This window comes from Nelumbo lutea, chromosome 6, assembly GCF_056320005.1.
Source record: "Nelumbo lutea isolate HS-2025 chromosome 6, American lotus-T2T, whole genome shotgun sequence".
NCBI classification, from domain to species: Eukaryota; Viridiplantae; Streptophyta; class Magnoliopsida; order Proteales; family Nelumbonaceae; genus Nelumbo; species Nelumbo lutea.
In genome coordinates, this window is record NC_142689.1 from 42,179,820 (window position 1) to 42,197,685 (window position 17,866).

General features: G+C 33.4%; 1 protein-coding gene across 1 annotated transcript in view; it reads left to right on the forward strand.

Moving 5' to 3' along the window:
• Positions 1 to 8,318, forward strand: part of LOC148848752 (uncharacterized) — a 64,382-nt gene extending 56,064 nt beyond the window's left edge. Inside the window, exons 16-23 of the mRNA XM_088951138.1 lie at positions 2,173 to 2,232; positions 2,334 to 2,375; positions 2,479 to 2,609; positions 4,500 to 4,635; positions 4,739 to 4,816; positions 7,260 to 7,376; positions 7,711 to 7,773; positions 7,874 to 8,318. Of these exons, the coding sequence (XP_088807264.1) occupies positions 2,173 to 2,232; positions 2,334 to 2,375; positions 2,479 to 2,609; positions 4,500 to 4,635; positions 4,739 to 4,816; positions 7,260 to 7,376; positions 7,711 to 7,773; positions 7,874 to 7,960 (714 nt within the window). The 3' untranslated portion in view covers positions 7,961 to 8,318. The remainder of the gene's footprint in view (positions 1 to 2,172; positions 2,233 to 2,333; positions 2,376 to 2,478; positions 2,610 to 4,499; positions 4,636 to 4,738; positions 4,817 to 7,259; positions 7,377 to 7,710; positions 7,774 to 7,873) is intronic.
• The last annotated feature ends 9,548 nt before the right edge of the window (positions 8,319 to 17,866 follow it).

Below are 17,866 nucleotides of genomic sequence, written 5' to 3' on the forward strand. Positions count from 1 at the left end.
TACAATTCCAGATTCAGGTACTTCTACCTAGCCTATTGATACATCACTCTTACTTTTTGATTCCTTACCTCCTCCAGATGACCTTGATCTTCCCATTGCAGTTCGCAAAGGGAAGCACCAATGCACTTCATCTAATGCCATTGCATTTCTCACCATCCTATAAATCTTATTTGGCATCTATTTCTGCTTTACCTATTCCTAGAATTGTCCAAGAAGCTCTTGTGGTACCTGAGTGGAAGAATGCAATGGAGAAAGAGATGGATGCCCTCATTAAGAATGAGACCTGGGATCTAATAGAGAAGCCATGAGGGAAGAATCCAATTGAGTGTAGATGGGTGTTCACTGTGAAGCATAATCCAGATGGTTCAATTAAAAGGTATAAAGCCCAACTGGTTGCAAAGGTGTATACCCAAACTTATGGCATTGACTATCTAGGAACCTTTTCACTTGTAGCCAAGATGAATACTATTAAGATTTTGTTATCCCTTGCAGCAAATTTATCATGGCCTTTGTTCCAATTGGACGTCAAGAATGCTTTCCTTAATGGTGATTTGCAAGATGAGGTGTATATGGAGTTACTTCCTGGATTCTATAATGAAGATGTAGGGAAGAAAGTTTGCAAATTACAGAAAGCTTTATATGGTTTAAAGAATCTCCAAGAGCCTAGTTTGACAAATTTAGATTGGCTCTAGAAAGCTTTGGTTATGTACATGCCCACTCCTGTCATACTCTCTTCATTAAGAAAAATGGAACTTCCTTGACTCTTCTTGCAGTGTAACAGATAGTGATATTGATGAGATTGATTCACTTAAGCAATTTCTTAGTAAGGAATTTGAAGTGAAAGACTTGGGTGACCTGTGGTATTTCTTCGTAATTGAGGTGGCTCATTCTAGACATGGTATCTTCATTCTCCAGAGGAAATATGTCCTTGATCTCTTTAAGTACAGTTGGAAACTGGGAGTTAAACCAGAAAAACACACCCATTGAGTTGAATCATAAGATAAGTGCAGAAGGGAGTGAGCCTCTTGAAGACAAAGCCATGTACCAATGGCTGGTAGGAATGCTCCTTTACGTATGTCTCACATGTCTTGACATCACTTATGTTAGTATTGTCAGCCATTACATGTATTCTCCTAAAATCACTCATTTGCTTGCCGTGGAAAGAATCGTTGCTTACTTGAAGCGAAGTCTAGGTCGTGGCATACTCTTTAAGAATAATGGTCATATGAAGATAGAGGTGTATACTAATGCTGATTGGGCCGGATGTGTTGATGATAGGAGATCAACTTCAAGGTACTATCCTTTTGTTAGAGGTAACTTAGTGTCATGGTGAAGCAAGAAACAAAATGTTGTTGCTCGCTAAAGTGTTGAGGTAGAATATAGGTCTATGGCTAATGGTGTAGCTGAAGTTATATGGCTGAGATCTCTCCTTGAGCAACTTGGAATTAAGTATGATAATCCATTTAGGTTGTATTGTGATAATCAAGCTGCCATTAGTATTGCCCATAACCCAATCCAGCATGACAGAACTAAGCATATTGAGGTTCACCGTCCCTTCATATTGAGGTTCACCGTCCCTTCATTTGAGAGAAAGTTGCCTCCCAAGATGTATGGTTGTCATATGTTGCCTCTGATATGCAGCTTGCTGATCTATTCACTAAAGTAGTCACCAAAGTCAAATTGGAATCAGATTTGTGCAAGTTGAGAATGATCAACATCTATTCCCAGCTTGAGGGGGGGGGTAGTGATACAGGGGACTAGACTTGACAATTCTACTTGTGGGCTAGACTTGTTACCTATTTTGTTATTTTCTTGTTTTCTTTTCTAGTTGTTATGTACCTATTTTGTTATCTTCTACTTGTTCTGTTACCTATAAATGATATTGTTTAAGGCGGTAGTAACACAACATACAGCCCCCTTTTCTTCTATTCCTTCTCTTTGTCTTCTTCTTCCTCTCTTCTCTTTTCTCTTCTCTGTTTTTCTTTTCTTGGATTATTTTTCTTTCTAAATCTGTTCTGCTAACAACAGTAAATCCAAGTAAAATCTACATGTAATGATTAACTCTCTATGGAGTAGGGGTACAAAACTCTGGGCTATGGTATAAATTTAGTGATACTCCTTGTATATCTAGGACTCATGACACTGAAAAGGATTATTCATTTAATGTGACAGGTTATTGCAAAACTTGAAGGGCCTGCTGTGAGTCAGTACTGTGCTTTGCGTTTATTACAGGTAAGGACATAGTAGGTTGTAAAGTTTCAACTTTGTTCTTTATCCTTTTTTTCTTTAACAATTACCAAGTTAGATGTTTGACTATCTTCAACAATACACAGGCAACACTTGATGAATCTTTATATGAACTTGCTGGGGAGCTGGTATGTCCTGCAATGTAACATATGAATTTTCAAGGGTTTTGTTATATCTTCAATGAATTGCTGCATTTCCAAATTAACTGATGGAACATATGTTTGGGTGTAGGTAAGATTCTTGTTGAGATCTGGAAGGGAATATGACCAAGCAACTGGAGAGTCTGAGAAACTATCTCCAAGATTTTTGGGTTATTTTCTTTTCCATTCCAATTCCAGAAAGCAGCTCTTTGACTCAAAAAGGTTAGTCGCTTCTTTAGAAGGCTTTTATGATTGATGGTTGTGATGAAACTAATTTTTCTTTTGATCAGCAGAATAAATCAAAATTTTATTAAACGGTAGATGAAATTAATACATTAAGGGAAAAAGGCTGCATTCCCAAAAGTACTAACTAAGCTACATAGAAGCCCATAACAATTGTTGCCTCAATACCCCTTCTTTGGCAAGGGAATCAGCCATCCCATTTGCAGTCCTTCTTACCCACTTAAGAGTTCCGTCCTGTATGTACGTAGAAAATAAAATATTACTAGGCTTGCGAGCCTGATGAGATAAGCTTCATTGGGCTCAAGCTCTACTCGATTAGCAAATTAGCCTATATATTGGGCTTGAGCTCGGCTCGAAGCTCGGTTTAAACGAGCTGAATTGGGCTTTTCATGAGCCGAGCTCAAAAAGCTTGTGAAAAGCTTGATTATTTTCCACCCCTATTTCTCACAGAGAGAAGTCTGGATCCCTACATCCTGTCCAAGGTAGCTTTCTTGCTATGGATTGCATTGAAAGGTAATGTCTCACTAGAGACGGTTTTCAATGAGTTGTGTATTATGTGAGGAGAAAGGGGATCTGCAGATCACTTATTTCTTCAATGTCCAACTTCTTGTGAAGTGTAGGGCTATTTTTACAGGCTCATAAACCTAAGCTGGTACCAATCCAACTCACTAACAAACCACTTGAAGGATCGTAAGGTGAAAAGGTTGGAAACCATGGAGCACGATTCTAGCAGTTGCAACTTGGTGTTTGTGGAAGGAGAGGACCTCCGAATATTTGGAAATAAAAGTTGCACAATAGAACTAATTGGAAGGATGACAGTGGTATCATGGGTGTCAACTCAAGAGTGCTTCAAAGACCTACCTCTCCAACACTTTGTTTCTGAACTGCTGTTCTTGAGTCTTGACTAGTAGTGTAGGCAAAGTCTTTTGTAGCTTGCCTCCTTTTTATATAGGAATCCAATGTACATGTTCACACTCCACACTGATGATACTTCACCTATAAATTAATACGACACTTGGACTTTTCCTGAAGAAAATAACCAATGGAAGATTAGCGAGGCAGTTCTCAAAATGAAATCTCTAAATACATTATATTGCATTTAAGGCATCTGATAAGGGAAGCAAGGCACTTTAGTTAGATTCTTGGAAGTGGTGCCCAACTGTTATCCTAGGTCTGCTAATCTCTTGCTAACTCTCTAGCCTGACAAGGAGTCAATGTGCAGACTCTGATTTGGGGTGAATACCCTTTAAAGTCCCCTTGTAAGTTTGAACTTCGAAGCTCCTAGAGCTATGTGGGAGCAGAAAGGGGTTGGCTTTTCATGTAATGATTCTGTAAATTCTGCGTAGAAAATGTAATTTCACACTGTTCATTTCTCTCCATTAATAAAGTTTGTCAGTTAACAAATAAAAACAAATCATGTAGCCAACCTATAGTAACCATCTTATCATTAAGCACTGCATCACTATGTGAATACCCTTTAAAGTCCCCTTGTAAGTTGGAACTTTGAAGCTCCTAGAGCTATGTGGGAGCAGCAAGGGGTTGGCTTTTCATGTAATGATTCTGTAAATTCTGGGTACAAAATGTAACTTCACACTGTTCATTTCTCTCCAGTAATAAAGCTTGTCAGTTACTAATAAAAAAATCATATAGCCAGCCTATAGTAATCATCTTATCATTAAACACTGCATCACTATCTGTAAGGTGTTTTATTTATTAATTGACAGCATTTTCCTTTCTGCTGGTTAAGTTATTAATTGACAGCTTTTTTCATTATTTACAAAGGGATTGCTTTCTGCCCTCATCAGATCTGCCTTTTTGGCTGTTTGAAGTGTCGGTGTTCTTATTATGCATTTCTGTCTGTTGTAACAGTGCCTCATTCAAAGAACAGAATGCACATATTGCATCTGTTAGGAACATCCTAGAAAGTCATGCCAGCTACTTAATGTCAGGAAAGGAACTTACCAAACTTGTTGCATTTGTAAAGGGCACTCAGTTTGATCTGGTGGTGAGAGGATCTTCTGTTTTTCTATATCTCAAGTTTCTGTTCAAACACATTTTAGATTTTGAGGTTGATTTTTTTTTTTTTTTTTTTTTTTTACTTGTTGCAGGAATTTCTCCAGCGAGAGAGGTATGGATGTGCTCGCTTGGAGAATTTTGCTTCGGGGCTTGAATTAATTGGGCAAAAGGTATACACACTAAGAAAATGCTTTTTCATACATTAGAGTTAGTGTTTTAAAAGCGCAAGGCACAAAAAAGGCGCAAGGGCCAATTTGCACCCAAGGCGAGAGGTGCAACGCGAGGTGTGCACCCTTTTGAAGCAAGGCACAAAAATACAAAAAATTGCTAAAAATAAAAAAAAAAAGTCAGAAAATTCAAAAAAATGTAAAAGAAATATTAAACATACTATTAATAAGAAACATAAACTTAATTTTTAAAACTAATGATTTTAAAAAACCTATTATCTAACATTAAAATGCATAAACATAACATGCAAAGCATATTCAAATGAAAATTTAAAAATTAAATCAGACATATAAAATATTTTCAAGCATGTAAAGCCCACAATCTCTTTTTTTCTTCAATTGCATTACCTTTAAGTAGCTAATGTGATGTAAAACATATTACATTCCTAATTCTACGAGTCACCTTTGTGCCACACCCCTCAAGGCAAGCCCAAATGAGTCCATGTTAGGGTCCAAAATTCTTAGTTCTCACACAAAAAATAATGATTAGTTTTTTGTTTGAGAACTAAGAATTTAGGACCCTAACATGGACTTATTTGGGCTTGCCTCGAGGGGTGTGGTCGGGGTCAAGGGGCAGAGCTCCTGGCCCAACTGTTGGGTTAAAAAAAAAGCAAAAAAGCCTACAATTTTCAAAAGGTGCACAATTGGGCCAAGGTGCATCGCACCAGGCGTGCGCCTTTCGAAAGTGCTGCATCTAGGACTTGGGCAAGGCTCCTACCCTAAAATGCGCCTTGCCTGTGTGCCTAGGCACGCCTTTTAAATCACTGCTCAAGAGTATCATGTAAAGACAAGAAAGATATTATCTCCTCGTGCCCTAATTCTCTGCATCTTGTTCTTCTCCCCCTACTATTCCATTTCAGAGGAAGAGCTCCCTCGAAGAAGCTTAATCACTTGAATGAGTTTGGTCCTATCATATTTGCCTAGCTTGCCGATCCCAATTTTTACATTCTCTTATATTCATCCGACAGATACCAGGGGGATGTTTCCCCAATACAGCTGTTCCATTTTGCTCCTTGTTTGTCTAGCCAAGTTTCTTAATTCTCTTATAATGTGTCTGTACTCCAAGGCCCTAAAGGTTGCTTATTTGTCTTTTAATGTCATTGCCTCTTGGATTGAAATGGGAAAAAAGTCATCATCACAGTTTGCTTGTTTTTCTTGGTTGTCATTTCCATTTGTTATTGATAGTTCTAAATAGGTCTAGACCATCACTAAACTAGAAATTTTGTTTCAAAAATTAGGTTTCACGTTCTTGAAAACAAGTTTTGATGGTCATGCTTGGTATTGACTCTTGTCAAGACATTACAATGTGCAGTTGTTTCTATAACCCCATTAATTCCCATTGCATTAAAATTTAGGTATTTTCTAGGGTAAATAATAGTTATTTTAGCTCTGGGTCTTTCACTTTTTTTGTCATTTCTGTGAATTCATGCTGAAAATCTTGCTGGTAGTTTCAGTTCCTCGTTATAAAATGGAAAGTCCTCAAAAGCTTAATAAGAAGCTTAAGGGAGACGCTGATTTTTTGTAGCATGTTCAGTGCACAAGCCTCTTCAAATACTGACACATCATATATTCATATCATAGTGAGGTCACTTCTAAAGCTTTTTTTTTTGGCAATTGTTCTAATCATTTGTAATTTTTATGTAACAAGGTCCTCCTTCAACTCCATTCATCAACAGTATAATCATGGATATGGAATATGGACAATCATATATCATTCCAAAAAGGAAAAGGTCACAAAAAATAGCCAGCCCCTTGGATTCGCACTCCATATTTCTTTGTAATTGGAGCCTCTACAAGACTTTTACTGAATTGGGGTGGGTGGGGGGGGGGGACTGGATACAGAGCTAACCTTTGCCATTTATTTGTTGCTCAAAATGGTTTCTATCAGACTCAATCCCTTGTCTTCATGCTTGTCTGCCTGAGATTTTACCATTACACCAAGCAATGGTCCCATTCTGCTAACCTAGGGTATGATCCCCAATATATATCCTGTTTGTATTAGGTTAATGTGCCATAAAAACATTAACTGTCATTTATACAGTAACTGCATGACAGGTCTGATAGATTAGGTTGATTGAGTTGATAAGCTTTGACTTAAAATATTTGTCCAGTAACCAACATTCCTCTGTATTGCAATCAGAATTAAGGCCATTATCCAATGTTACTTTTACTCTTTAGTGAGATTAAGCACTTAAATTCCATGAAAAAGAACATTAAAAGCCAGAAGGATAGATATTATAAAATCTAACTCAATATGTAATCATGCTTGTTTCCAAATGGGGCACCTGAAACATGGATAATATTTCTGAATTTTATATTAGATTTTTTACAATGGAAGTTCTCTGCATTCTGTGTTTAATTGTCTTATTTTTCTTCTTCTTTGTAGCTTCAAATGAATAATTTGCAGAGCCGGTTGGATGCTGAATTTCTTTTAGCACATATGTGTTCTGTGAAGTTTAAAGAGTGGATAGTCATCTTGGCTACACTTCTAAGACGTTCAGAGGTATGACTGGTTCATATTGGCTTCACTTATCATTTCATTAAATTCTTCTATAGGTCTTATCTCACATTACAGGCACGGGTAAATCTATGATGGCAAAAAGGTATATGATGCCAGAAGGGTCTTGACCAATTAACCTCCCACCCCCACCCCACCCCCTGGTATTTTAAAGAAATACCTATTTCATGGTATTCTGAACAAACTTTTTTTTTAATAATTGAAACTTTTTTTTAATAAACCCAAACTCAATTTATGTCAGGTTGACTACCTCAAAACCTGAAAACTCTTCTGTTATGTGATTGTAATCTAATGTGAGATGTTATGGGATTTTAAGCAGGTTCTTTTTGATCTTTTTCGACATGATATGCAGTTATGGACTGCATACATGATGACTCTTCAGGTATATTTCCTCAGCTTCCATGCCAAAAGCAGTAGTAGTACTTTCGTGTCATTCTCCTATCATCACCAATCTTCCTAAAATGCTTCTGTTTAATTTCCAGTCACAACCAGCATTTACCGAATACTATGATCTACTTAAAGACTTAGAAGAGCAGATCTCATCCATCCCAAACTCAGAGGAGAAGTAAACCGATAATTAGATATCCGTTTCTTCCAATGTGCATGGTGTTAGCTGATACAAGTCCTTGAGACGGATTATCTTCTCCATCACTGGATGAATGAAACCATCGACAATGCTGGTTCCCATGTGATTTTGTAGGAGAGAGCATATTGTGTATTTCAACCATGTAAATATCAGCGTAAGGACCAAATGTGTGGGGTATAAGGTGGAAAGATGGGCTCTGCCATTGTTGGTTCTCTGTATTTGTTTATTTCCGCTTTATTTTATTTTCTTCCTTCTATTATTGAATTATATTGTTAGCTGATGCGGATAAAATACCTAGTGTAGGAATTCACTTGTCTGGTCATATTCATGTTTGGCCTAAATTGCCATCCACGTGTGTGCGTGCATACTTGCATGTGTGAGTGAACCAACTCAACTAAATATCGCTTTTTCCTGGTGCACACAGTCCTGATTGTCATAGATGGAATTGATGAGCAGTTTGGCAAGAATAGGCATTGTTAAGAGAAACTGAGGGAAATGTAACCATATAATAGATAGATTAATTGAGAAACTAAAAAAGTACTTTTAAATTGAATTCAAATTGATGTCAATTTCATTAATAGTTTCATTTTTATTAATTATTATTTCCAATGCATGGGTTTTGTTAGTGTTTTACAATCCTTAAAAGTTGTAAGAGTTATTACTTTTTAAGATAAGTAATGAAATTATTACATTAGTAATAATTAATTATAAAGCTAATATTTTTTTTGTATATTAATATTTTTATTAATTATTAGTAGTTTTTATTAGTGGTTTATCAATTTTACTTAAAATTTGCTTTTAGTAATTACAATTTTCAAAAAATATTAAATATTCAATAATTATTAGGAAATGCCCATACTCGAGGTTCAAAATTTTGCAATGGGTCGCGGCATATCAAGGCTCAAAATACTCGTACTCATCTGTATCATGTTTTTTTGTTGTGTTGACCGTGTATCGGGGCATGTCGGACCTGTATTGCGACGTATCGAAGTATCGTAACCATATCAAGGTGTGTCGACCAATATAGTATGATTTCCTGAATGCAAAAAATGAATTATAATTTTTTTGAAAAAGGCTTTTCACGTTCTAAAAGCCTTTTTTCTCTCCCAAACTAATCAAATCATCCCTACGGAATTTTTAGATTGTAAAATCTTTAAAAAAATGTAAACACAACCACCAAAATTCAAGATTTTTAAGGTTTTTTTCAACTTTTAAGAAAATTACAAAAATAAATACTTTATTCAATTTATTCGATAGTATGTTACAATATTTTATGTTTCATTTTTTAATGCTTGCAAATGCTTATACATACATACATACATACATATACATATATATACTCTCTCCTTATGTTAAAAATCCTTTACTTTTTGTGCTTTTAATAGATGCATTTATTTCTTTAAGAAAGTTTAGAAAAAATAAAAAATAAAAGAATTTATTTTTTTGGTGTAATTTGCCCATGAAGGATAATTGTGTCATAAATCAATTTTAGTATAAAAAGTTATTTATTTGTTAAACAGTTTTGCAATTTTAAAATATATATTTTTTTAATTTTTAATTCACAGATCTATTAGCATTTATTATCAAATATTTATTTTTTATTTTTGTATTTTTTATTATTATTTTTTTAATTTTTGGTGTGACCTAACCATAATATTTACCATGTTGTAAATCTATGGATGATTTACCACATCCATAAAATTATTTTTTTATTACATTTTATTTTTAATTTTTGTTATATTTTTTTGTAATAAAAAATAATATAATTGTTTGAATAAGAAATAAAGAATTGTTTAAACAATTATTGAAATGTTTCATTAAATAATTATTAAACTTATATTTTGTAGTTATAACCTTATTAGAGAATACACTTATATTTTCATATGTTGATTATGATGTATTTTTTTTCATAAAAATCATGAAGGACATGATTTTTGTGTATATATAGCTCATTTAGGCCCTATATTTAATTTTATTAATGTATATTTTTGATTTATTGGAGTTTCTATATTTTTTTCATGTGTTTTCATGCATATCTTAATTTTTTATCTATATCCATGCATTTCCATGCATATCTTAATTTCTAATATTCTTAGTGTTTTCAGCATTTTTAACCTTGCCCATACTCATGGTACATGGCTTGTGAAGAATATTGGGCAATTCTGAAGAGCTACACAATGGGTGGGGGGGAGCCAGGGTAGCCCATCCACCAACCCACAACCTCCCAACCCAGGAACAGGTGGGATTTGATCCCAAGTCTCTACTATGACCAACAGGAGACCATACCAACTAGTTGGTTGGCAGCTTGCTAGACCAGCCTGATTTAATTGATGGTGTTGATAATATTATAAATACTGAGATACTTGATAATAATAGTTTTATGTACGATACATGGACCATGTGCAAAATACAATCCAAATAGTCCATGAATGATTGATGAAAAATGTTCAAAAGGTTATCTAAAACCCTTTTGTAGTGAGACACCAATAAATAACTATGAATTTGTTATTTATCGATATATAAATGATGGAAGAAAGGTTATAGTGAATGAAATTGAAATTGATAATTGGTCGGAAATTCCATATAACCCTTGTTTGCTAATACATTGTGATGCACATATAAATGTTGAGCGGTGTGCACAAACAAAAGTGATCAAGAACTTATACAAGTTCATACATAAAGGCTCAAACCGTGCAATTTTCATTATTGTAGATAACACAAAACCGACTGTAACTGGTGGTATGCAACAATACAAATTTGTACATGAAACTAAGCAATATTGTGATTATCAATATATATTATCAGTTGAATCATATTGGGGGATATTTAAATTTGAAATTCAATAGCACTTTTTTTTTTTTTATTCTGATAACATTGATTTGGTTCTTAATTAGTTGGGTGTCAAAGATACCATTTTAACAAAATGGTTTGAGACAAATAAAAAATATGAAGATGTGAGAAGCTTAACATATGTAGAATTTTCATCAAAGTGGGTATGGAACAAGGATACAAAGAAGTGAACAAGGAGAAAGAAAAAATGTCAATTGGAAGATTATATTATGCACATCCAAATTCATGTGAGAGGTATTATTTGCGACTAATGTTTTATTAAATAAGAGGTGTCATGTGCTTTGAGGATTTAAGAATTGTGGTGAGATCTATATCCAACATTTAAGGAGGCATGTTCAATACTTGGCTTACTTGATGATGATGATGTTGAATGGCATCAAGTGTTACCCGAAACCTCATTGTGGGCATTAGGATTACAACTTAGACATTTATTTTATGAAATTTTAATGTTTAGTGATGTCACAAAATCTTTGGACATTTGGAAACAACATTGAGAAGATCTTGCAGACGATCTTCAAATGACAATGAGAAGACATACTAGAAATCTTTCATTGGAAGTAGATGTAGAATCATTAAAAGACATGACACTTTATGGGATTGAAAACATTTTGAACTAAGATGAAAGAATAAGACATCATTTTCAACTATTACAAAATAGATTAATTTTTGTGAAGAATTAAGTTATGACAGTGCAATAGAATCTTAATTTTTTTCTATGTAGCTTTCAGGCTTGAATAATGATAAAAAATCAGTTTTCAATAAAAATATAAGGTAGATCATAATAATAAGGGTGGCTTGTTCTTTGTTTATGGAAGTGATGGAACAGGAAAAACATTCCTATGGAAACCAAAAATTGCAAAATTTAGAGTTGATGATAAAATTGTTTGTTCTATTAGTTGCTTCTTTAGAGATTGTTGCTTTTTTATTACCAGGAGGAAAAACTGCTCATTTAAAATTCAAGATTCTTTTGGATTTGCACGACTCATCATATAGTATGATCAACCTTGCAAACAGATTTGGCTAGATTAATTCAATAGGTTGACTTAGTTATTTGGGATGAAGTTCCTATGACAAATAGACTTGCTTTTGAAGTAGTTTATAGAATGTTCAGAGATATCATGAAGACAACATTAACTATTGCATAAAATACTATTTTTGGGAAAAAGTTGGTTAATTTTGGAGGAGATTAATTTTCATAAAATACTATTTTACTATAAACTTTTTCTACTTTTTCTATAGCTTTTAGTATTTCTATCTATTTTTCATTTTTTATTATTTAATTATGACATCATGGATTAACCTAGACTATTGAATTCTTAAAGCATTCCCCTAATAGAAAATATTTTTCTTTCTAAGACAATTTTAAAATTTATTATTTTTATATAAAATTAGTACTCTTGGAAACCTAATGATTTTTTTTTAAATTTTTATAAAATAAAATATTACTTTTTTGATTATAACACCGAAAAATCCAAGGCCCATCTAACATCCGATCCGATTATCTTGGATTTAGATGATGTATTTATGTAATCAAATTGGATTCAAATTTGATCCCATCCAAATATGATTATATTATAATATTTATTAATTTTAATATATAAATTTTATATAATTATATTTAAAATTATAAAATTATATTCTATATATTATGTTATATTTGAATATATATATATATATATATATATATATATATATATATATAGTATGTTATATTTGCATTAATTTATTATATATAAAAGTCAAAAAAATTAATTTTTTATTTTTTGGTATTTTAAAAAATTTAAAGCATAGCCAAGTTAAATTTGAACCTGATCCAAGTTTGTTATGATTCAAATTCGAATCGGAGACTTTAAATCCAATTTGATTTAGATGTAGGTTTTTGGTAGTTGGATCAGATGCATCCAACCCAAGTTCGATCCGATTATATCCCTACATATTGTAGTTGAGATGCTTGGAATCAAAACACAGGGTGTGGATTGAAATGCACCACACCTTGTAGAACGCCTATGGGGTGTAGTGTGGTTCAATCTACACTTCTTTGTCCATGGTTCAGAACAACTACCCTATTGGGGTGTGGTGTATTCTCATCACACCATCCAATTTCTCATCTATGTTATAGAACACACCCTTAATTAGTGAAATTTAATGATGATAGATAAAAACACCTTAAATATATAATTCAATGAGAAAGAATCGGCGTTAAAGTTTTAAATATGGGACTTAATGAGGGAATGAAATGCACTAAAAAGTAATATCAAAATTACAATTTCTACCCTCACAACAAAGAGTGGCTAAATTCAAAAGAAGGGGCATTTTAATATAAAAAATTTCAAAAACCATGGAGAGATTTTCATACTTTTTATAGAAGCACTAGTAAATGTGCATGTGTGTTGCACATGATAATTTCAATAATAGCTCAAGCATCTTTATCTAAACCCATTATAAAAAGATAAGTAATCAAAGCATAGCATTCTTGTGGAATTAATTTTCATTTCCTTTATTAACAAAAATACTTATTTATCATGTCTATTTTTATTTCTATATATTTTAATAGTTATTATTCAATTGTGACAGTACCGGTTAACCCATTAATTTTACCAAAATGGTTGAATCATTAGGGATGCAAGTTGGGTGGGTTGGGCTAGGTTTAAGCTCAACCTAGGCCCAAACCCTAAGAATTGGGTATAAGGCCTGAGCCCAAGCCCAATTTGTCCACTCTAGGCCCAACTGGACTAGAATTGGAAGCACTCGGGTTGGGCTTAGGCTAAGGCCAGGATCATGTTGCTAAATCAGCCCATACTATAATTTGGCATAAAAGTATGTGTTTATGTATGAGGGAATTGAATGATGTGAAAAGTGACAGTTCAAATTATATTTTTATGCCCTAACAATCAAAGAGGGATCAAGCTCAAAAGTAGGGGTGTTTTAGTCAAGAAAAAGTATACAAAGCTTCTTTCTTTAATGTACCTTGATTAGAATGAACTAATAAAAGTAATGGATCAAATTACATTTATTACTCTCATAATAAAGTGTGACCAGATTCAAAAATAGGGACCTTTTAGTAGAAAAACAAATCCTTAATATGAACATATTTCCCTCTTGGAAAGACACAATACTGAAACAACTTATAATCAATCAAAACATCATTAAAGTGGTAACCAATCAAGTGGATTTTCATCAAAATTCACAATGGGGTTTTGATTGGTCAAAGCCTTTCCATATCATGGATTTCTCATTTCCACTTTTAAAAGTAGTATAGATGGGAGGTGAAAGAGATATAGTGAACAAAAACTTTGTTTTTGATATTTCAAAAAAGAAATAAATAAATAAATAAATAAATAAATAAATTCTCTTCTCATGATTTTCGTTAGAGAGACATCTGGTTAAAGGTCTGGAAGTACTTTTGAATTGCATTGGATTGGAAGTACTTTTGAATAGCATTTGTTTTGATCATTAGAGGCAATTTAGAAAAGGATATCATGTTTCAATAAAATTTCTAAAAAATTCTATAAATGTTATATAACTAATCAAATTGGGATTTTGTTCCTTTAATTATTATTTCCCATTATAAATTTATAATTAATTTTTCTATTTGTAAATTTTGTCCCCATCACATTTTTCTATTTGAAAATCAACCGGATCATAATTTGATTCGAATTTGAATCCAATACTATTTTTGTTGGATTTAAATATCCCCTATTGGATTTTGAAATTAGATTTTTATATTATTTATACTATTTAAAAAATGGTTGAAAAAATGCTTGTGTTTTTTATTTTTCTTTGTATAGGCTGTTTTATTTCTTCTTTTTCTATTAATAATTTGTTAAATTTTACAAAATTATGGGTAATCAAATTAGATCGAATTAGATTTGTGTCTTTGACATCCTTAGCAGATTCGAATTCGCATTGATCTTTATGAGAACCATTGGATCATCTAATCACATCAGATATAGGATTTACATTATTGAATCGGATTCGAATACATCCCTATCAAGAGCTTTTATTGACAACGTTGTGTTTGTTTGTTATGATTCATACCTCTTTTTATAGGGAGAGATCCCAAGGTCCTGAAATAAAGGAGCCAAAAGAATTTGGTTCCTATTTGGAAAAGGGATCTTTGATTCGGTGTTAGTTGTCAGGGGGACACTGCTCGGGGTTGGCTATGTGTCTTATGTGATCTCTCCAGGGTAAGGTTTCATTTCGTCTGAGGATTCTAATAATACACATGTGCTACTTCCTTTTGTGGGTCACTCATACTAACATGCCGTGGATGATGCCAGTACTAGTCAGACATGTCTTTCTTAATCCTACTTGATGTCCTGCCATGAGTGATATCGGCTAGTCGTATTTTCTTTCATTGTCAATTTGCGATGGCTCTAAGCTCATCGCAGGCATGCGATGGTTTTATGTTTATCGCAGGCCCATGGTGACCTCGAATTCATCATGAGTACCGTGGCTTTGAGCTCATCATAGGCCTATGGTGGCTTTGAGCTGATTGCAGGTTTGTATTGGCTTTGAGCTCATCGCAAGTTCGTGTCGAGCTGTGATCTTGTCACGGGTGTCTCTGTAACATTGGTTTAGTAGCCTCTGTGCCATTGCAGTCATGGTGAATAACATGCCTACAAATAGGATTCGAATATACCCCTATCCGGATTTGTTCCAATCCATTTGCATCCTTACAAGGCACTTCTAGATCCTTAGGAGCATGCAAATATCAAAAAATTACCCAAAATACAAAAAAGGACCACCCCAATTAAACATTTGATTGTAAAGTTATGAAATCTGAAAGTTTGCATTTATGTTTAAAAAATAAAAAAATAGTTGGTTTCCTAAAGTTGGACCAGTTCACTAGTTTTCCTATTTGACAGGCCAATTGGACAATTTTGAGGTTTTTTTTTTTTTTTTGTGACTTCAGGTTTTAGGGATTAACTAAACCACCCAGGTGCCTATAAATAGATAGATTGAAGCCAAGTGTATATTAGTAGAATATGAGTTAGGATAAAATAGGGAGAGCCAAATATAAATATTATAATAGGAAACTAATCAGCTAATTAAACCAAACATTATATGAAAGATTTTATGTCAATAAAGAAGCTCTCTAGCATCATCATAATTTAGTCTAGCTAAAATCCCCACTTCCATCTTGTTTTACTATTAATAGAAAATCAATCCTTAATTGATTGTTTCTGACTCTTTAATGAAAACAAGAGAACTACAATTCACAAATTGTGCAAGTGTTATACCCATTCACCAAGTTAAACTCACTTGCCTATCAGTTAAATATATAATCCCTGCATAAGGGATTTGTTATGAGTGTTTTCACTGAGCAAATTGGGAATTTGCAGAAGAAATCAGAGTAGTGTCATTTGTTTGGTTACTTTCACCAATGCATCCACGAAAATGAACATCGATCAAGAATCATTTGTATGGAACACTGTACTTCGATTATTGGTTCTGTAGGCCGTTGTACATGCTTTCGTTTGTAACTCAATTCGATATTTTCATACATCACAATCCCTTACCATTTATCTTCATTTTTTTGAAAACATTATTTATTTTCTACGACCACTTCACATGCGATCAAACATTGCAAAATAACAGTTTTTAGGGTTTTTTTTTTTGAACCATTGGGCTGTATTTTCTTTTAATAAAACAAGCAAAAGTTTAAGGGAAAAATCTAATTTTCTGTTCCTCCCTTATTTCCTATTTCAAAACAAACACAACCTTAATTCTTTGCCCCCCAGAGTAAATAAAAATTTAATGTGACAGTAACTGCCAAGGGATGATCGGCATCATTGGAATTCACACTGCCAAAGTGCCAAGCGATCGAATGTAAGACTTTAAAAGTGAAAGATATTTCATTCAATAATTGAATGCAAACACAGTAATTAAGGAAGAGAAAATTAAAATGCAAATCACATGTCAGAGTAATAACACATGAGTTAGTTCGGCTACAATAATTGATTTCACTCGTAAAGCAAGAATCATCAATTTGACATTTAAATTATATATAAATATAATGATCAGTCTCAAACATACAATTTTTTAGGTAGCCTGTCTCAAAATAGCTTTAAATAACATTTATATTGTAGTGATCAACAGTACTAAACACAAGAAGTGTGAAAGGAAAACAGAAGAATTAAGAGAAAAATACAATAATAAAGATGAAACTTGGGTGGATTGGACCCAACCTAAGCTCAACCCAAAGCATCTCGTGTTGGGTCCAGGCTTGTGCGAGGTCTGGGTGGATTGGTTGGGTTTGAAGGCATTTTTGAATATAATTCATCTTTTGTTGGGCTCATAGACCAATTTTTGAACATATAGATTGATGATATGCAAAAGGTGTCATTATATCTAAGTGTGTGCATGAGTGTAAGTTTAAATTAATTGTATACATATTGAAACTAATTAAATAAGGTGATAGATAGTTTAAATATGTAATATACATACATATATGTGTTATAAATATATACATACATGCCTAAATATATATGTATAGGCAAAATCTATGGTGCATTCTATGAAAATTGTTGCCCCGTAACTTAAAAGGTAAATTAAAAATCATGGTTACATCTTAATATAGTTTGATGCATGATTGTGATGTGAAGAGACCCAAATGCCAAAATGCAATGAGAAAAAGAATAGTAGTGATGTGATAAAAATTCAAGGCCGCAATGCGATAAAAATGAGACCCAATTGTGATACGAGTAATAAGCATTGAGTCAGAATTCATCCCATGAAGTTGAAAAATCGAATTGATATGCAATCACAAGAACAATTCTTTCTTAGGTTGTGATAGAATAAAATCCTTCATTGCATTAACTTTGCGATGCGATGGCCAAACCGAAACTCATCACAAAATACAACAAGCCCCAATTTATTAGTCATCACAGCTACCTACCAACCGCTAAGAGTTTTGAAGTTAACTCCTAGTACTTGATCGTAGTTAAATTGACCCACAAATGGATATCCCATTGAATAGTTCCTTGTCACCCAGAACGTGTGTATTAAGCACCACCGAAAGCTAGTTTCCTTTTTA